General features: G+C 40.5%; 1 protein-coding gene and 1 long non-coding RNA gene across 2 annotated transcripts in view; both read left to right on the top strand.

The window, feature by feature from the left end:
* The first annotated feature begins 358 nt into the window (after positions 1–358).
* PTPN12 (protein tyrosine phosphatase non-receptor type 12) overlaps positions 359–21,646 on the top strand; it is an 83,751-nt gene continuing 62,463 nt past the window's right edge. The window contains exon 1 of the mRNA XM_052788901.1: positions 359–602. Within this exon, the coding sequence (XP_052644861.1) occupies positions 504–602 (99 nt within the window). The 5' untranslated portion in view covers positions 359–503. The remainder of the gene's footprint in view (positions 603–21,646) is intronic.
* Positions 11,723–21,602, top strand: LOC128142673 (uncharacterized). The gene is made up of 3 exons (XR_008235474.1): positions 11,723–18,673; positions 19,715–19,750; positions 19,894–21,602. It is a non-coding gene; the product is annotated as an uncharacterized LOC128142673 (long non-coding RNA).

Raw genomic sequence — 21,646 nt, forward strand, 5'->3', positions numbered from 1 at the left:
GAGGGGCTGGCAGAGTGGGGCGAGGCAAGAACCCAGCGAAGTTCTCCCTCGAGGCTGGCCTAACCGGTAATTAGCGTGCGCGGTCACCAATACGACGAGGCGGCCGTCAGAGGAGCCAATGGGCGCGAAGCGGGGGCGGGCCGGTTCCCGAGGAGGGGCGGGCGTAGGAAACGCCGGAGGAGCGGGAGTCGCGCCTGCGCGGGGGGAGGAGGTGGGGACTTCGTCGTGTCCCTGTGTCGGCGGCGGCGTCCAGGGAGGGTCGGGCGGAGGGAGGGGAGGATGGAGCGGGCGGCCGAGCGGCCGTGAGCGGGGTGGGGAGCCGCGTCGCGCCAGCAGGCCGCGGGGCAGGCCCGGGGGGTGGGAGAGGCGAGGCAAGGCAGGGCAGGGAAGGGAAGGCAAGGCAGCCGGGTGACGGGCTCGTGCGGCGGAGGGGGCTCGAGGCGGAGAGCGGGCGGGCGGCCGGGGCTGGGGCTCCCGCTCCGCAGGGCGGCCGGCGGGGCAGGATGAGCCAGGAGGAGATCCTGAGGAAATTCATTAAGCGAGTCCAGGCCATGAAGGACACGGACCACAATGGGGAGGACAACTTCGCCAGCGACTTCATGGTGAGGGGCGGCGGCGCGGCAGGGTGGGGGGGGGTCGGGCAGGGTTTCTGCCTCCCCTCGGGGCGGGTGGGTGGTCCCGCCGGGGGGTGGGGGGCGAGGTGCCGGGCTGCCCCCGCAGCCCCTTCCCCATCCCCCTGCGAGCAGGGGGGCGTCGGGGGAAGCATCGCTTCCCTGGGAGTGACCTGCTATTGTGTAGCCCCGAAGCTCGGCCGGCTCCCCCGTACCCCCCACCGCTTTTTGATTTTGGCGAGGGGAGGGGGGGGGGAAGTGGCCTCCTTAATTTATCCGCCTTCTTGCCCCCACCCCCCCGGGAAGGTTTGTCACCGCAGCCCCCTGTCCCGGCCCTCCTCTGCTCCTGAGGAGATGGTAGGTGATCGGCTGTTGCAAAATTAAACGGGAGCCTCCTCCCCCCACGTCCTCCCCCCCCCCCCCCTTCCTTCCCTGAGCAGATAAAGGGGACAGAGGCGTCTCGGAGAGGGCTGTTAGCTCTTCCTCTCCCTTAACAGCCCCTTTTCTCGCAGGGTTGCCATGTATAATGTCATCTGGGGATAGTCGGGCACTCCTTCTCTCCTTTCCCACTTTATCTGCCCCTGTAGCCGCCTGCTTGCGATTTCTCTTTTTTCCGAGAAGATGTGTTAAATGTATTGAATAGTCCTTGGAGGAATATTCATCTTCCCTTCCCTAACATCTCTCTTTGCTCCCCATCCCCCATCGCAGCCCTGCCTGTATCCCTCGTCTTTCTTCCTTCCAGATCAGTTCACCGTCAGCCTTTGGTTAACGTGTGTGTGTGCTCCGAGGGGAGAATTTATTGGCGAATTAGCTCTTTTCCTGGTTTATTTTAGCTGTTTAATCGGGCTGTTAAAATGTTTGAGGAGATTTATCTTTTGAATAGATGGTCTGAGCTGTGAACAATAATTTTGATCGGGCAGATGTCGCTGGCACTTTTCAATATTGTTTAAACACTTAATATCAAAATACATTTTGGCCCACAGAAGAGCTGAAGATGAGCAGGTTAGCGACCTCCGTATACGTGTATCTTTGTAGCTTGTTTTATTATCTGGCGCTACTTGGGCTTAAAACCACATCATTAGCCCTTTAAGCTGTCAATCTTTGCTAGTCGTCTGGGAACAAAAAACCCTAAAACCTCAATGTAAATGTAGCATCAGGGATTGTCTGAAATGTGGGGAGGAGGCCGCAGATGTTGCGCAAGGCGGAGGGGCGTTGGGAGTGCTAGCAGGTCCAGGGGTGGAAGAGGAAGTGGAGTGGACTTTGGGAAGTAACGAGTTCATCCAGGGTGGGGTGGGAGCCCGTGGGAAATCGGCCACGCTCTTTGGGCAGGATTTTGCAAATACTGAAAGTATGCTGCCGAAACATCTAAGCGTGTGGGAAAGGAAGAGAGAAATATGTAAAATGAAGAACAGCATTGGAGCGATAGGACAATTCTAAATCTGTTAACGCTGAATAAAGGTTAAATACTTTGACAGAACCATTTCATTAAGTGATAGTTTTAGCAATATAATTGCTATTAAACATAAATTGACATCTTGTACGGACGAGTCAGTCTTGTTCACGTAAACTATATGTATTTTGCAGAAAGGGTGTCCTAGACTAGTGGAAAATGCGGGATTATTTTAATGTCCTTTATGCTAAATACTTTGTACTAGACCTCCTAACTGACTTCTACCATTTCATATCTGATAAATAGCCTAATGTTTTAGCTTTGTTATAGTTGAATAGTATACAATAGTTTTGTCATCCTTTCTTCTAAGTAGTGGCACCCCTGTATGGAAAAATAGCTTTTGTTTCAATTTCTCTATTTGACAGCTTGTTGTTTCTATAGCTTTCAACTGAATAGTCAGTAAGCTTTCCCATTGCTTTCATACAGCAGCAAGCAAAGAGAATGCTGCTAAAAAATGGGAAAATAGGATTGAAGGAACTAACTGGCAAGGCATTTCAGGAGAAAGATATATTACCTGAAACAGTGTTAAATGCTTTGGAAAGAACTGTGTTCAAAATTTCTTTTGTCCTCTTAACATTTTCTATTTCAAACTTTTGGACTTGATTTTTGCATAATAAATTATAGGAAAGCCAGGAAACTGGGATGCTGATCTTTGGCCTTAATATTCACATTTGTGTCAGTAGTCACCTCTGTGTAGTAAAGCAGATATAGATTAGTGTGGTGACAAGACTCATAATAACTGGGTTTTTTTCGTGGTTTTTTTTTTTTTTTTTTTTTTACTATGAACATGTTGGGATATTTTGTTGCTTTTTTGGGTATGTGTTTTGGTGTGTTGGTGTTGTTTTTTTTTTTGACAGAGCCATGCTTAGATGCTCTTTAAAATGATTGAAAAGGGAGAAGAGAGGTGTGAAGGGGGTAAAAAGCTTCAGTATTCTGTTTTCTTTAAGACTTAGTAGAGAGGTTTTGGGGGGGAGGAAGTTGTATTTTCTCATTTAAGTGCAGGATGTACTTTTGCTGCTAAGCAGTGGCAAATTTGTGGAATAGAAATTGCTGTTACTCATAGCTTTGTTTCCAAATCAAAATGGAATCTAAAATAGGATGGGAATAATGGGTGAATGCAATTGAAAACATTTCTTTATTTTCACATCTTTATTGCCTTTGGATGTGTTGAGTAATAGGTTTACAGAATTATATTTAGGCCTGAGTGAATGAACTAAAAGTACTTGATAGGTGCCAGGGAGTGCTGGAAGAGGGTAGAAAAGCTAGAGTTATGTGCAGGTAGACTGATTGGTCTGGCTGAATGTTACTGAAAGTCCATAGTGTAGATGACTAAGACTGCTATTTAATAATGCCATTGACATACCTGAAAACATGTTCCACTTGGAAGGTGGAAAGTTGATTATTTCCTCCCCCACCACTTAAAAATAAATTGTATAATCTGGGCACCAAGAGCAAGCTTGCTACTGGAAATCAAATGTATTTAATTTTAATTAGTTTGCACTAGAAAGTAAGCAGGACTTATTAGTAGATTACTTCAGTACTATGGGTGTGCACAATTAGGTTTAAATGAAGTGGGTAGTTTGAAAACAGTATAGGCTTGTCTGCGTGTTTTGCCAATAAGCATGTGTCTGTGGATATAGGGGCAAGTGGGCTTTTTCCTAAAATAATGTAGGTTAGGATTTTACTGGTATAGTTATATTACATTCAAGAGCATAGTTTTTCCTTGTTTTCTGCTGACATTGCTGTTTGGGCAAAAGGAAGTAAGTATAGATTGCTTCCTCTTGGTGTTTCATGTTGTATGAATACAACCAGCATGGTCTAGATTCTGATTTTCTATAATGAACATGTGTTTTACATCAAACAAGGGCTGGAAGTCAAAGCTCCATATGATGGCAAAGAAAATAGTTTTTCTAGATTCTAGACAGACCTCAGTAAATATTTTTTGCTGATTTTTTCATTTAATTTGTCCACAAATAACACATTTTTGTTTTCTTGGACAAAAGCGTTCTGATACTCATTTCTATCGTTTGTCTGATACAGATTGCCATTGTTATAGGAGAACTGAAATATGAATGGTGTAAAGCTTTACCTTAAAATCACGTTTCAAATGTTTTGTGGTATATGACAATCTTGCTTAATCTTTTGGGTTATATCTCTCGCTAATCCGTTGCCATGGAACACAGAGGATGGATGAAAGAAAGTGTTGGTGGTTTTTGCAGTGGATACTGTGTAGGGGACCCTCAGCTGTTGTCTGGAGGGAGTGATGTCAATATGATCCTCTTAGATCATCAGTCTAAATAATCCTCATTTTTAACAACTTTGCAAGGAGTTACTAGGTACCTACATCTGGTCTCAGATCTTTTTATACCTTTCATTCAAGAGGACACTGGTAACTAACTCAACTGAATATTGTGTATCTGTGTTCTGGTCATCTAAGCTGAAACTCTTAGGTTTGGAGATAGTAAAGAACTTGATGTGCTGTTTTCTAAAGTATGAACGGGGGTTTGAAGGGGTCATTGATTTGAAACAGGTAAAAAGGTGGTTTCTATGCTTTTAACCTCTTGATGGTTTTATTTTAAAAATTTTTATTTTTAAGTGCTTCTACCTCATTGTTTTGTGAAAATCCTATTTAAATAAAGGGGAGGTGGAGTGTGCTTGACTTCTAAGGATAAAAGCTAAGCTGATCATAAGCAGTGCTACACCAGATGTTATAAAACTTTCCTTCCCTGGTTGTGTGTTTTTTTGTTTTTTTTTTTTCAGGAAAGTGCATCTTTTCTAAAATGCTTAAGACTACTAAAAATGAATTAACAATCTAGACTATTCTAAATCACTGATCAAGACTACTAAGATACGTAGTGAAAGTCTGTGTACTAATGGCAATTGTGATGTTGATTTTGTTCTAATTCCTGTACATTCTGAAATAGCATTAAAAATATCACAAATACTGTATTCATCCATAACACTTGGGAAACACCCTTCTTAAAAGCTCGTCTGTATTAATGTGCATTTATGTAAACGTTTCTGATTCAAATACCATTAATGTACCTCTTGAGTATCTGTGAAGATATTTTTCAAATTTATGAGGCAAGCATATTATCTGGAAACTTAGTGAAGAAAGAGTATTATACCTCTCTGTGTTACTTTTTTTAATTTTTAAAAAAACCCAGCTGTATAGATGTTTTTGGAAATGATGTTTTCTAGTATTTATTTAATGAATTTCATGCTTGTAGCACATAGTTTGAAACATGAACTCTCAACTTTTGCTTTATCATATAAGTTATAAAATACACTCTGTCTTTTCAGGAGAAATAATTTTTATCTGGTAAGGTTAGAGTAGGAAAAATGCTTTGGTACAATCAACTAGATGGTAAAATGTTTCTTGAGACTTAAAAAAAAAAAATTGGTGTAAATATAGGTTTGCATGAAATTCTTGTAAATTAGGGGCTATTGAATGAACATCAACAGTTCTGAGCACTTCTCTTCCCTTAAGTGTGATAGAAAGAGGAATTGCCTTCGAGAAAACGACCTGTAAGTATGTTGTACAGCTGATCTGTAATAAGAAGCTCTGCTCTTAGAGATGTGTTAACAGGTCATAGACAACTGTCACTTCAGGTATGCTTTGAGCCTTTTTGTAATTTCAGGGTAAAAAATGGGTCTGTTACTACTCATCTTCCATATTACGCTTTGAGTGTTAATGTATTTTTGAAGTTTTATTTCCATTAACTATATTTCAACTGGATCCTGTTAATTTGATTGCAGGGACACACACCAACAGATTACTTCATTGTGAGCAGTGATAGTCATCCAGGCCATTCATAAAGCTTCATTTACATAGACTACATCTGGTTGGAGCAATATGACTGAATATTAATTTCAGTAACGCTTAACTTCAGAGGCTTCTGAAATTTTGTGAACTACTGTTCTTTAAATGTTACACAAAAATACAACTTTCTGTGAACAACCATTCAGTTTAAATATTCAGCTTTTTTGTCCCCCTCTGAGGAAATGAGTGCTGTTCCTGTTGTTTCAAAGATGCCATTCTGAATTTTCATGGAGGTAGTTGAATACAACCACAAAGCTGCTATAGTGACCCTGGGGTATAAGAGCTTGCAACTCTACCTAAAATTGCAGTAGTTCTTTCGGGCAAATGAAACTAAAACAAGTCAGTTAGGCAATGCTCTGGGTTGTGTCAAATAGCTTGCATGGTAATAAGTTCTGTTTGCTCAGTCTCTAAAGACAGCAGTGTGTAAGTCTACAGTTCTTACTGAGTAGAGGGTTGTGTACTGATTTTGCTGGTTATTATAGAATTGTTCAGGGGGAGCAAATGGTAGTCTTGACCTTGCACCTTACGGCATACTACATGTGCTCCAAATAATTTAAATAGCATGTCAAATACATACTTTGCTTTTATTCTGATCTCAATCCTACAGTGCCTTTTGCTGTATATAGTTAAACGTGTATGCAGGTATATATATACACCTACCTAGATACCTATATATAGATATGTCTCATGTGACCATAGTTCATCAACCATAGACCCTAATCTATAGTCCTCTAGATCTATGTACATGCAGAGATATATGTATATACATATATATATATCTGGATTTATGTCTATATACTACTCTGCATATATGTGTGACTGATTGCTATGGTATGAATTTCTTGTTTTGGAGTGTACATAATTTACCTTAAAACTGCAATAGCTTCAGGGTATTTTTCCTTGTTGTTGTTATAGCTAAATAGTAGTTATCAGCTCTGGAAGCAGGAAAAGGTTAATCTGAATATCTGCTTATCTAATGTGTATACGTTTTTAGTAGTAAGTGCAACAGAAGTCTGAGGCTTTTAAATTCATCTTAAAGCCATTGACTTGTAATAAACGGAAATTCTGTTTGATTTTCTTCACTTGCTATTTAAGATTCAGGGATTTTGTGTTTTGTTGTGTACTGTAATATGCTTAGGACATTTTGGCATAGGGAAAATAGTAATGCACTTGTTAGTGTTGGGGAAAGGTGAAACTATAGTAGTACCTTGAGCACATGTTTGTAGAACTGAAATCGGAAGCTAGATGATTTTTTTTTTTCTTGGTCTTATAAAACAGACTTAATTTAGGGAGAGACATCAGTGTTAAAGGTCAGATACGGAACTGAGTAAAGCCTAAGTTAATTGGGTAGAGCAGAAGCTCTTTGTGCTGTTAGGAAGTGCGCTGTTTGCATCCTGGTATTTGCATCCTGGTGTTTTCCTCAGGCTGTTGTACTTAACAATTGCTACAGTTATGCTATGCCAGTGCAGGCTCGGATAACTCGGCTGTATATATTTGCCCTAAATGAAGCATGGATATGCATTTCTATTTCTGTTAACTATCATGTGAATGTTGCAAAGAGATTAAGTTCTTTGTTTTCCTGCTTCATCTGGCAAAAACCCCTTGCCAATATAAATTTAACTCATGAATTATTTGTTCAAATTTGAACGGTCAGAATGTGTTCATGGAAGGAGAACACTCTGGTACAGCTGTGGAGTTTTTGATCCAGAACCAGGAACCCCAGAGAATGGCTGTATTGTTAGAGTACTGTCTTGAGTCCTTCTACATCTTTGAGAAACAAAATTGTGTTCAGACCCAATACGGCTGAGACAGTACAAGCACAAAGCTAGTAGCTTTACTAAGGAAGCTGAGGGTGCAACAGCAAGGTAAGGAAAGAGTTGTAAGAGGAGTAGAGCACAGTGAAGTCTGTCAGACTTTAGGACCATTGTTCTTCTGGGTTGGGAACCGTTTTAAAGTATCTTTGAATACTGATGTCAGGATGTTTCAGTCGCTGTGAGGTTTGCGTAGGGAAGTTACTGCTTTTATCTCCGAGGGCCTTGTTCTAACTACTCTTTTACCATCAGCTTTAGAATGAAAAAAAAATCTTACACAGCTAAAAAGATAGAGAAATGTTTCCGAAAAGGTGCCAGAAAAATAGAGGTATAAATGGATGACCTAGTTTGGTTGACCTAATTTTTCCTCCTATCTGTCCTCCTACAAACTGATACTTTTAATTTCCTTAAAAGGTAATTTTATTGGTGGTAATCAATTTATGGGAAGACTTAAGGGCAATATTGCTCTAATGGAAGTGTCCTGTGAAAGAAAAGCCTAGAAGAATTGAATTATCAGCTGTAAAAAGTAGCAAGCTGATGTAGCCAGTTACTTCAATGGGGGAAAATATCTAGCTATCGTAAGAGGACTGAAGCTATGAATGAAGTTGCCTCATGGGCTAGATGTATTATTAGGAGTGAAAGCAAATGAAGATATGTGTTTCATTCCTTCAGATTTCTAGAAGGAAGCATGAGTAATTTTGAAGGAAATCCTACCATGATGCTTCTGACAGTTAATTTTTAAAATTTATTATACTTCTGAGCTCCCTTACTCCAGTAAAAAAAGTTGAATTGCCTAGTGTTAGGAATGTGCCAAGGGCAACTACATTACTAGACTGAAAGTTGTAAAGTGCTGTATGGATTGGTTGGCTTGTTCAATTTTTAATTTGCTATGATTTGGAGAAATCCTAGCAAAGTTGTTAAGTGTTCATAAATGTATCCATATAATTTAGGTTCCTTTATCTTTGGAGGAGGGGCTATACTCTAATTTTTTATATGTTGGAGAGCAGGCCTTGATTCTTTTGAAATATATTAGTTTTAATTGTATGATCTTAACTATGAGTTTTGGTGTCTAAAGTCATGGGTTGGAAAGCATCAGTCTCTAAGGGGAAGTTAACTTAGTTAAAACCATACTGCTTTAAAGAACATATGCATAACTTTAATCTCTTTTATTTGGTTATAATACTGAACTTGTCAATTTTAAACTATCTTTTTAACATTAACTTCTCATGTAGGCTTGTAAGTTGTAGCTGGTTTTGTTTTCCTAAGGTCAGAGGACTCTTGAAAAATTTTGCATCTTGATGCGTTTGTCTGTCTTGCTGTCTTGTCATTCTTACTGCCTTGTGTGGATGACATCTGCTTTTTGTTTTTCATCTGAAAACACACAGATGTTTTGTACTCTTTGTGATCACAGGAAGAACAGCTTCTACGTGGATCAGTGAGATTGAGAGCAGTTTGTTCTTTGGTTCTGAAGAGGTAGATGACCATCTTTCATCTGTGCAGCTGGGCTACAGTGGGAACAAGGGGCCAAGACTTTTTCTTCTGGACAGCTAATGAAGGACAATCAATGGGAGGCTGAAAAGAATGTGGTACATGAGTGGCATTGGCTTGTCTTCCTGCTTTTATTGAGATTGGGCAGTTAGCACCTCTGCTATCATTGCTATCTTTCCTATCTGCTATAGGGTCAATATAATGGATGAGAAATCCATTTCTTGTGCTGAGCTAGATGTCTGTAGCTGTTTAGACAAGGTTCTAGGTCATGCAGGTTTTGGCTGGACTTCAGAGACTGATAGGCATGATTCCTGGCTACTGACCACATTTGAGAGTTTCAGGGGGCTGTTGGTCCAGAATTTTCATATTGTTTTCCATTGTTTGATTTTTTTATTTTTTTTTAAAATGGGTGTTGTCTTTCATTTATGTTAGTTTGACGTTATTTTTATTCCTCTGATAGTTCTTGGAGGACACAGCTATCTTTGAAAAACTGGGTTCCTGATTCAAAGGATGCTACATGGGTTTGCTGTCTTTAAGTGTTCAAGTGACTTGCCAGCGTAGGTTATGCATCATGTTGAAATGACTGATTGCTGTGGGAACTGTACAGCTCTTGAGAAGCCTGAGTGGTGTTCCACTCTGTGCTAAACGTTTCACTTCTTATTTGACTGTATCTGACTCTAATGCATAACCCGGCACTGGAACACTGTCTTTTTTTCCTCAAGGCACTCGGTGTTCTGGTAGCATATATGGTGCTTGGGTATAGCTTCCTACATAGACAGGTTTTCTTATTGGATTAGCTGTCCAGTATTTGCATGGTTTTACTGTGCAAACTGAGAAATTAATTAACATAAAAAGCAGAACAAACAAAGAAGAACAGTGATATGAATAGTGCATTGCATTTAGACTGTGGATAGGCTGGGTTTGTAAGTTGATGACTAGCTGCTCTGTGAGTGAGTAAAATTGATCATGGGGATGCCTCAGTGGGAAATGTATTATGTCCTGCATTTTTGCAGTGTATAGCTTTTTTTTTTTTACTGCTTTTCCACATGTAGAAAATAAGTCTTAATTCTTCCTCTATTTTCTACTTGAATCTTTGCCTTCCTGCATAGGAAGTAGGATTACAACTGGAAGCTATGCTTTCATTATTAGTTATTCCCTCATGTATATTCTGATAATTTTAGCAAATAGGTAATTGTTAATTGAAATTAATACAGTTGTCCAGTAGGAGTACTCAAGGGAATCATTTAGCTCAAAATAAAGCTGGAAAATGAAATACTATTCTGGAGGGAAGGGCATATGTAGGTTAGTTTAACTGCTTCAAAAACCTGAGCATTCCCGCAGAACTGAATTAATTATAAATTGCCTATAGGGCAGCAGCCCTATTGCACAAACTGCTAAAGGAAGGAAATAATCTCTTAGATATTGTGAGTCTTCCCAGATAGCTCTAAGTATTTGACAGTTTCTTGTAAAGACTTCAATTTTTAGTAGTATAGGTGGTTACACAAAGCCGTGTTGATTTTTATTATGACCAAATTAAAATGTAAAACTAATTTTAACTCATTTCCTGTGAGGTTGCAGAAACATAACTGTGTGTAAATATTAATGGACATATAGGGAACTATATTTAAATTTTAATACAGAAAAATGACTGATTTTAGTCAGGTGGAAGGGTCTTGGAAAGTACTTCAGGCACACATTGGAATTTATTTTAGTAAAGAAATGTGTTATTTTATAGATACTTTATTTTTCTGTTATTCCTACTTCATGAAGAGTAGGCCCAGAAGGGAGAAATGTAACCTACATTGTTTCCTTTAGCAGCTTTTTGCTATAAAACTGGAACAGAGGATCTTTGGACACGAGTCCCTTTTCCAAACTGAATGTTCTGAAGTAAGTTGTCATTAAGCTGGGTGTTAAGCCATATAGTCACTCACAAATCAGTTGCAAGCTTTTATATTTTCCTTATAAACAGAAGAGCTTTTCCAAAGGCTATTGCACAGAACTGCTGTGGGAATTGCCCTGATATTATGTAGCAATATTGCTCCAGTTGCTTCTTTAATTGGTGCCAGATATTTTCTTAATATTTTGATTATCATGATGAAATTTGAGTTTTCATTTCTTTTCTTTGTTCTTTTTTTTTTTTTGTTACAGTGAAAATGCAGCCTGCAAATTATTTAGGATGTCAACTTCCCATTTTTGTTGTTCTGAAAAGAACAGGTGGAAACTTCTATACATGAAACTGTGGCAGAGAGAAGCCTAGTTGTATTTCTTACAGGTTACAGAAATCTGTAGCCTGTTAGTGAATGATTTAAATTGAGAGACCAATAATACTGAAAAAAAAATCTGTATCCTAAAGTCAACAAGCTGTTGCCATAAATCCATATATAAACTGTGATTTCCTAAAGGGAAATAATATTTGCTTCTAAAATGCTAGCTAATTCAGTAACTAATTCTAATATGGAATAGCCTGACTGAGAGCTTACATTAGGTAACTTACACGTTATTAAACACTATACCATTTTTTGTGCAAAGCTATAGCAATGTATCTTTCTGGTGCAGCATTTTAAAAAGCATTAGCACTGTTTAAATTGGTGATTGTGTGAAAATGAAGCCAGCATCCTGTTTGTACAGTCTTATAGCATACATAATAGGCTTCCCTTCCTGTATTCATAGAAAAAATATTCCGTGTCTGGTAAAGTAAGTGAACAGTGAAGAAAGTATGTGGATATAAAAACCTCAGTGATGATATTTTTAGCTCTTACAGATGAAGTTAACTTCCAGACCTATTAAGCGTATATCAGGCCAGGATGTGTTTAGAAGTAAGAAAAGTAGCAATGAAGTAAAAAGGGAATTCAGTGCAGGGATATAATTAAGTTGTGAATTGATCTATTTCTAGAGGGACAGTACCTTTGAACTAAAAATGATTTTAGTCAGGTGAAGGATCTTGTAGGGCATGTCAGGGAGTCACTGGACTTGGCTTTGGTAAATAAATGCAAAAATGAGTTCCTTCTATTCTTGTATTTCAGTGCCATGTCCTTTAGATTTTATGGGGCCAATGTATTATTTTAAAACCTCCAGAACTTGGTTCTGAAGTCAGGAGTTTCCTGAATCATATACTGATGGTGTAGATTTTCAGGTGGCGTTCCTTGCAAACTATTCTAAGATAAGTGATAACAACACAGCAGACAATATTTACTTTTAAGATTTGTATGATTTTTTTTTTTTCCTTTCCCCATTAACAGATTCTTGCTAGTGTGGTATTGTAATTTAGTGTTTATTGGTAACAACTGAGAAAGTGAAATGTTCTGTTTGTAGGAATGTAGCTTACAAACTTTGTATGTTTGAACTGAAGATTTGTTTGGATAGAGATCACAACCTTCTTCCTGTGGTAGGTCAGCTTAATGGGTATATATGATTGTTGTATTGTGTGGAAAGTTAAGTACATGAAACTTTTTAATTTATAAACTGGGCTTGAGAGAACCTCCAGAAGAAAGTTGGGGAACTTAGCTTATGCAAGGTGTATTGTGAATTTTAAGGATATCTCAAATGCCACGGAGGAAGGATTTTTGCAGAAGAAAAGATAGAAGAAATGCTCGTGTGGCCTTCCTTTTGCATTCATACTGCTGTCTTTTGATTGGTCTCTAGCTTGTTGGATCTAGCTTCTGGACATTGTATAAACAAGATACCCTTTAGGAATTCTGCATTTATGTCAGCTAGTAGTTGAATCATCCCTGCAAAATGTGTAGTTTTCCACTGGGCATAGTACTTCTGTCAGATCTTATGCAAATTGCAACATGTATTTTTGATTCAACACATCTCAGCTCTGATCTCTCTCTTGTGGGTTTTTTTGTTCTTTTTTTCTTTCTTTCTTTTTTGCCTCCCTCCCCTTTACTCCTGTGCTTGTGCTACCTTATCCCTGTACTGCTAGAATGATTTCCTTATTTTTTAAACCATCCGTTGTTACTGTTTTCGGAAGACAGAGGCCATTGCATGATGAGTGGAAAACCATGTGAATAAGTTAAGTATCTTCACATTTGTCTTTGCCTTGCTTTTAGACTGGAAGCTCTTCAGAACAAGCATTAACTTTATACAGGTTGTTATGGATTTAATGAACTGAAGGCAAATGATTGTCTATAGTGAGTTTTCGCTTTTAAGCAGTGCAAGCACTGATTGATCAATTGTTGGCTTATAATAAGAGAGAACGTATATGGGTGGATTTTTTGCTGGTTTTTTTGTTTGTTTCGTTTTAATTCAATGGTCAAAGGAGAACTGGCTGTGCTATTTGAGCCTGGTTTTAAATTCAGAACAGAATAGCTTAGCCACACATTTTATTGGCTTTATTATCCTCTTAAAGAGAAAGTTAAGTTTGCGAATGTTATCTAGCTCTGATAACCAACGTTTTTTTAATAAGTAAAAATCTTAGAAGTGTGTTAGCTCTGGACAATGGGGAAAGAAGCCTGGGAAGTAGGACAATGAGGCTTAACCAGACTGGTTAAAAGCAACTGCAGGGATTGAAAGGGTTTATCCAAAGCTGTTTTGAATGTAACAGGCTGTTTTCTCTGCATGTCTGACAGTTGGACTTTTTTGATTCTCTTTGGAAATGGTCTTTGTAAGAATCATCATGTATGCTGTTCCTTATGAATTTTCATGTTACGGTTTGTTCATTTCACCAGGATAAATATTCCAGGGTTTGCACTGGACCAGGTAATACTGCTTATTAATCCCTTTCCTGAAAAGAGGAATTGTAGTATTGAACTATTATCTAAGCTTGGTTATTACAGAGGTTCCTGGAGACCAAAGCCTAATCTGAGTCTCTTGAAAGAAATGTTGAGTCCTGACAGCTACAAGGGATGCAGTCGATATTCAGAGAGAATAGCAGTGCAGCTTGCGTTGGGGTCATGATGCAATCTTCTAGTAAGTGGTGTACTTGAGTGTTCTCACATAATGTACTATTCACTGTAATGCATCTATAAGAAGCACTTGTGTCCTGATAAGATGTTGTGATACTTCACCGCTCCTGTGAATTAATTCACTTTGTCTGGAGAGTATGTATTTCTGTATTTTGCATTTTAAAGCCAGGACTTAGCAATCCTGTATGTCTCATCCTATTACTTGTCATGCAGTTACTGTCTCTTTAGAACAAACGTGTATTCCTGTCTGGGCTTATTAGCATTAATAGCTGTTCTGGTTACCCAGTGGAATACTGATGCACAATGCTAGCAACTGGGAATGCGAAGAAGGTAGCCTTTAAGGGAAGGCACAATGCAGGGATTAAAGAGGGCATTGCTTTAGAAAAATGCTGGTGTTCCTTAAAGTCAAACTGCAGCAGACACTGCGGTTGAGGTTAAACTTAGCTGACGCATTGAAAATAAATTGAGATCTTTTAAAGCTATTGATTTTGTTTGGAAGGCTGCCACTTCCATCAGGAGAAAATAAGATTGAGAAACTTGGTTTGTGTCCTACTTATAGTGTGCTTAAATAGTTCTCCTTTACTAAGCGTGGGGAGTTCTGGTATTTGGAAAGGGTCATTGTTTTTCCCGAGTCCAAACTGCATGCAATATCTAGCCTATTTCCTAGCTAGAAATCCTGCAATAGCAGTCTTCCACATCTGTAGGAATTCAGAAGTTTGGGTTTTTTCTGACTTAAGGCATATCTGTTTCCACACTGAAAAGCAAGTCACGTAGTTTTCATGGCTGTAAGCAGCAGTACAACCTGTTCCTTTTAAGTTGTTCAGTGCTATGTAGTCTCACTTTCCCAGTTCTTTTTTTTTCTTGTATAAAAGAAACCCATACTTTGCTTGCTTTTAGTATTTTCTATCTTACTTTGTAAAATTTTAGATTCCATTCTTTCTTATCTAGCCTTTCCCAAGAGTAGCTTTGATAGATCTGAGGAAGTAACTTTGGTAATGCAACTTTCCTCATTTCCTGTATTTCATTTACTTTGTCATTCTGAAGAGCCATGACTAGCGGTTTCACAAACTTACATTTCCATTATCTAAAAGTGTAATTAAGTGTTGATTCTCCAATTTTAGATCTGTAAGTTCAATACTCAGTAAAATGCTATGAAGTGTAATTTTTCTTGAGGGAGGTAAAAAAACCATCTTGATGGAGAAGGAAGCAGTGAAGAGTATAAGTTAGGAGGAAGCTATTCAAAAACAGGAGTTTCTTTGTGGAGATTACATTGCATTTTAGTGAGCTAAAACAGGAAGGTATTTGTACCTTACTTGTGTGCAGGTTAGCAGTCTGCTGCTCTCTCTGTGAGCAAGGTATGTTGAGCAATATACTGAGTTGAAAGAGACAGTAAAAATGTGGAAGAAGTTCTGCTTGTGCCAGAAACTGTCACCAGTATTTTACAAACAAGGCCTGACTCCAGTCTCTGCTGGCAGTGGGCTTTGTGATGCTAATCCACCCACTGCCTCTCTTCTGATGTGTCCACAGTCAGAGTATCTCACCGAGTCACCTTGTTAATTCTGTGGCTTTGCTGAAACGGTTTCCGGTTTTCCAGAATTAGAATGTGAATTTGACCACAACTGTAGTATTTTCTCAGAATTTTTTAAAATGTATCTGTAAACAGAGAAAAGAGGAATACTTCATTTGGTGTTCAGCAACTTTCCTTTTCCTAGATGGGCAATTGTGGGCTGTAGCCCATGTGTCAGTAGCAAGTTACTATACAGACAGCATTTGCTCTGATATAAAGAAAGAATGGCAATAAAGGGGATTAGTGGCTTAGAAATAAGATTAAAGGAAACGGAATTGAAGTAAAAGGCTAAGACTGATAAGTGATTGATATGTAAAATCTCAATATATAAATAGCTGTTGTCATTGATGTTAACTATTGCCTCCAGTATGATAAAAACAGTCCAGCTAACCTTTGTCTGTAGGGGTGGGTATGAAACTCTGTCCTGGTGGTAGTTGAACAGTCTTGCATTGATGAAGAAGCATAGCTCATACCAAACTTAAAAAAAATCCCAAAGCTATAGAAGTAGGAAACCCCTCTATCCACATCTTATAATTATCTTATACTGTATTTTTAGTTATTTTTTTTTTTTAGTGATGTTAAAGTTAGAATCTGCCACACATGGTATAATATGTATATCCATAACTGAGGAGAAAGATGAGTAGATGAATCTACAGATCAGTTAAGCCAGTGCTGAGTACACCTGTATTTGACCAACCAATAGTTTCAGCATGGTGGATGAAGATACAGTGTAAGACTTACAGGAAATGTTGTCAGAGTTGGAATTTGGCCAGGATGCTGTGTTTTCCTTATTGCCTTTGTTGCTGTTAAAGGACCACTTGTTCATTAAAATTATCAAAACAATTACCTTGGAAAGAGACAGACCAGCAAGCACAGTATTCTTGTAATGCATGTATGCACGTGGGAAGAAAAACCTGCACCTCAAGAGCAGCACAAAAGAATTTCAGCCAGTAAGTCAGCTTCATCGGGGGACCAACTTAAGTGCCTCTATGCAATTACATGTAGCATGAGGCATAAACAAGGACTTAGAGGTGTGAGCACACTTGCAGGGCTATGATCTCATTGGCAAGATGGACATGTGGTGGATGGCTCCTGTGACTAGAGTTTTGGAATGGAAGGGTACAGGCTCTTTAGGAAGGACAGGCAGGGGAGATGGGGGTGTCACCCTTTATGTCAGTGACCAGCTGGAGTGCATAGAGCTCTGCCTGGGGATGGATGAGGAGCTGACCAAGAGCTTATGGGTCAGGATTAAAGGGAGGGTGGGGACAGGTGACATTACAGTGGGTGTCTGCTACAGGCCACCCGACCAGGAAGACTGAGTGGATGAGGCCCTCTATAGACAGATATAGTAGCAGCCTCATGTTCACAGGTCCTCATGGGGAATTAAACCACCCTGATATCTGTTGGAGGGACAGCACAGCAGGGCGTAAGCAATCCAGGAGGTTTTTGGAATGTGTTGATGACAACTTCCTTCTCTAAGTGATGGAGGAGCCAACGAGGAGAGGTGCTGTGCTGGACCTTGTTCTCACCAACAAGGAGAGGGGCTGGTGGGGAATGTGGAGCTCAAGGGCAGCCTTGGCTGCAGTGACCACGAAATGGCAGAGTTCGAGATCCTTAGGGCAGCGAAGAGGGCGTGCAGCAAGCTCGCTACCCTGGACTTCAGGAGAGCAGACTTTGGCCTCTTCAGGGATCTGCTTGGTAGAGTACCATGGGATACAGCCCTGGAGGGGAGAAGGGCCCAAGCAAGCTGGTTAATATTCAAGGATCACCTCCTCCAAGCTCAGGAGCAATGCATCCCAACGAAGAGGAAGTCGGGCAAAAACACCAGGAGGCCTGCGTGGATGAACAAGGAGCTCCTGGACAAACTCCGACACAAAAAGGAAGCTTACAGAAGGTGGAAGCAAAGGCAGGTAGCCTGGGAGGAATACAGAGAAATTGTCCAAGCAGCCAGGGATCAGGCTAGGAAAGCCAAAGCCCTGATAAAATTAAATCTGGCCAGGGATGTCAAGGGAAACAAGAAAAGCTTCTATAGGTACATCAGTGATAAAAGGAAGACTAGGGAAAATGTGGGACCTCTCCAGAAGGAAACGGGAGGCCTGGTTACCCGGGACATGGAGAAGGCTGAGGTACTCAATGACTTTTTTGCCTCAGTCTTCACCAGCAAGCGCTCCAGCCACACCGTCCAAGTCACGGAAGGCAAGGGCAGGGACTGGGAGAATGAAGAACTGCCCACTGTAGGAGAAGATCAAGTTTGAGACCATCTAAGGACCTGAAGGTGCACAAGTCCATGGGACCTGATGAGATGCATCCACAGGTCCTGAGGGAACTTGTGGATGAAATGGCTAAGCCATTATCTATCATATTTGAGAAGTTGTGGCAGTCCGTGGAAGTTCCCACTGACTGGAAAAGGGGAAACATAACCCCCGTTTTTAAAAAGGGGAAAAAAGGAAGACCTGGGGAACTACAGGCTAGTCAGTCTTACCTTTGTGCCTGGCAAGATCATGGAGCGGATCCTCCTGGAAACTACACTAAGGCACATGGAAAATGAGGTGATTGGTGACAGCCAGCGTGGCTTCACTAAGGGCAAATCGTGCCTGACAAATTTGGTGGCCTTCTACGATGGGGTTACAGCATTGGTGGATAAGGGAATAGCAACGGACGTCATCTAGCTGGACTTGTACAAAGTGTTTGACACTGTTCTGCATGACATCCTTGTCTCTAAATTGGAGAGACTTGCACTTGGTGGATGGACCACTCTGTGGATAAGGAATTGGCCAGATGGTCACACTCAAAGAGTTGCAGTCAATGGCTCTGTGTCCAAGTGGAGACCAGTGATGAGTGGCGTTCCTCAGGGGTCTGTGTTGGGACTGGTGCTGTTTAACATCTTTGTTGGCGACATGGACAGTGGGATTGAGTGCACTCTCAGCAAGTTTGCCAATGACACCAAGCTGTGTGGTGTGGTCAACACGTTGGAGGGAAGGGATGCCATCCAGAGGGACCTGGACAAGCTTGAGAGGTGAGTCTGTGCAAACCTTATGAAGTTCAACAAGGCCAAGTGTAAGGTCCTGCACGTGGGTCAGGCCAATCCCAAGCACAAATACACGCTGGGTGGCGAGTAGATTGAGAGCAGCCCTACGGAGAAGGACTTAGGGGTACTGGTGGATGAAAAACTGAATATGAGCCAGCAATGTGCGCTCACAGTCCAGAAAGCCAGTCGCATTCTGGGCTGCATCAAAAGAAGTGTGGCCAGCAGGTCAAGGGAGGTGATTCTCTCCCTCTACTCCACTCTTGTGAGACCCCACCTGGAGTACTGTGTTCAGCTCTGGGGACCCGAACATAAGAAAGACGTAGACCTGCTGGAGCAGGTCCAGAGGAGGACCACGAAGATGATCGGAGGGCTGGAGCACCTCTCCTATGGAGACAGGCTGAGAGAGTTGGGGTTGTTCAGCCTGGAGAAGAGAAGGCACTGGGGAGACCTTATAGCAGCCTTCCAGTACCTAAAGGGGGCCTACAGGAAAGATGGGGAGGGACTCTTTAACAGGGAGTGTAGTGAAAGGACAAGGGGTAACAGTTTTAAACTGAAAGAGGGTAGATATAGGTTAGATGTAAGGAAGAAGTTCTTCACTGTGAAGGTGGTGAGGTGCTGGAACAGGTTGCCCAGAGAGGTTGTGGATGCCCCATCCTTGGAAGTGTTCAAGGCCAGGTTGGATGGGGCTTTGAGCAAGCTGGTCTAGTGGAAGGTGTCCCTGCCCATGGCAGGGGGATTGGAACTAGACGATCTTTAAGGTCCCTTCCAACTCAAACCGTTCTATGATTCTATGATTATTGCCATATTGAGGGCAGTTTTCCTGACATTTCTTTGGTTTTGCAGCATAAGATCAAAGGGGTAAAACTGTCTTGAGACTTGCTCAGGCAAACAGGAGCTGGGTAGAAGACAGACAGTACCTTAAAAATAACTTGGTTATAAAACAGTGAACAGTTAAAATGATCATAACTACAGTTATGGTGTTTGGGACAAAGCAATAACAGAATGAGATTATTTTTTTATCCTTTCCAGGCAGCACGATACAATCTGCTCTACATCGTTCAATAGGTATGTTCTTAACTGGGGTGGAAGATAAGTAGATAAGATTTTAGGATCATATGATACTTTATGGTTTCTTCAGAATATAAAAAAATGCTGTAATGCGTCAAATCAAATGTGTACCTAGTCTAATACTTTATTCTGACTGGTAGGTACTGAGAGAAAGAATGTAAGACATGAAATGGAGCCATCCTCCCAGTTTCTCTCAGTGGCAGATTCTGAGTAGAAGCTCCCAAACTGTGTACACAGCAGCAGCAGGTTGATGATCACAGGACACCAGGACCCATTACCGCTGTATTGACAGTCAGGATAGTGACAGGTACTGCTACCTGGCATGTTTAAACAGGCCCTGTGCTGCTTGCAGTTGTTCTACTTTTTTAGCTCTCTATAATTTCCTTTCATTCAACTTCCTCATTTTCTTTTTTTTTTTTTTTTTTAAAGTTCCTATTTCTAAAGGAAAAAGTTGTGGTGAATTTTTTTTTTTAGCCTTTTCCTGTCTGGCAAAGATACCAGGTATACGTATGTAGTAATTGTAAGTCGTTCTTCTGAAGCTGTGTCTTTAGCCAGGTCCTGTGCTTGCTCAAATCTGCTTCAAGGTGTTTTTCTTACTGGGGGATTGAGTGAGATTCTCTGGAAAATTGATCTGATATCTTTAAAAAGAAAGAAATCTGTACATTGTCCTCCTCTGAAATTCTTAATTTCTTATTTTTCAGCTTTGTAGCCTTCCCAATCTCCTTGGCAAGAACCACCAAGTTTCTTGTGGATGCTACCACTACTGTGATTGCTTCCTTGATAGTATAGATCTTATACAATCCTGGGTGGATTAAAATATATTATAGAAATTTAGCTTGACTTTTCTCACCTTCCTTTTGTTTGTGTGTCTGCTTTTGTAATGCATGATGCTGCTTCCCCTCTGGCATGCCCTTGCCTGTCAGCACTCCATAATTTGTAGGGGTGGCATTAGTTTCTGAGTAAGTAGTCCTGCCATCAAGTGTAAGATTCCTTTTATATCAGTATTCTCCTTTTAGACTGAAATTTAGACACCCTTGAAGTGGTCAGGCAGTTCGACTAGATGATCGTTGTAGGTCCCTTCCAACTGAAATATACCATTATAAATTTATAGTTTATCTTAATATCTAGATTTCATGGAGGTGAACAGAAACACCTACCCATTTCTTCCTGCAACAGGCACTTAATGTGCCTGAACTTTGACTTCTTCTCTGTCCTTTATTTAGGGTGTGGTGTTTTCATGCCTATCACAGGGGATTTTACGCTGTGCTATAATAACTTATTCTATTGCTTCTGAGTCTAAGCCTCTTCAGGCCTGATTCGAATTTTGGTAGAAGTAGAGCCCATTCTTGTGTCTAGTATTTTTTTGTCAAAAAGCATTGTTTTGTGTTTTGGGATATTTTAGGAAATAGGAAGCAGAAATACCTTTATCTTGCAGCCTTTTTATCACCCATTTTCAGCATGCCTTAATATCTATTGATCAATGTGCTGTACTTTTAATCAGTAATGTTGCATGAAACAGCTCTTGCTCTTTAGCCTCTTACCTTACTGGCTAAACTTTGTGTCTAGGACTATATTTATGTTCTGTATCTGATATGCACAAATGTTGCTGTTGCTGACTGCTTCTGTTGTGGCCCAGGTGATGCCCAGGGATGCTTTATAAGAATTTCGTCGTTTACAGTTGACCTGATAACTATCAGCTGCCTTCTTTTCGTTGGGATGCAAGAAGGTTTTCACCTGCCCAAGGGGACACTGACATCTAGTGGATGGGTTCCACAGACACAGGGCAAGCAAACTGCTGCTTTAAGGCTGTCTTTCTTCTGGATTTTACCTAAATTTTGCTTTTGTTTAGATCCTCAGGGTTGTTTGGAAGAAAAAAAGGGGGGTGGGGGGAAG

This window comes from Harpia harpyja, chromosome 6 (genome assembly GCF_026419915.1).
Source record: "Harpia harpyja isolate bHarHar1 chromosome 6, bHarHar1 primary haplotype, whole genome shotgun sequence".
NCBI lineage: Eukaryota > Metazoa > Chordata > Aves > Accipitriformes > Accipitridae > Harpia > Harpia harpyja.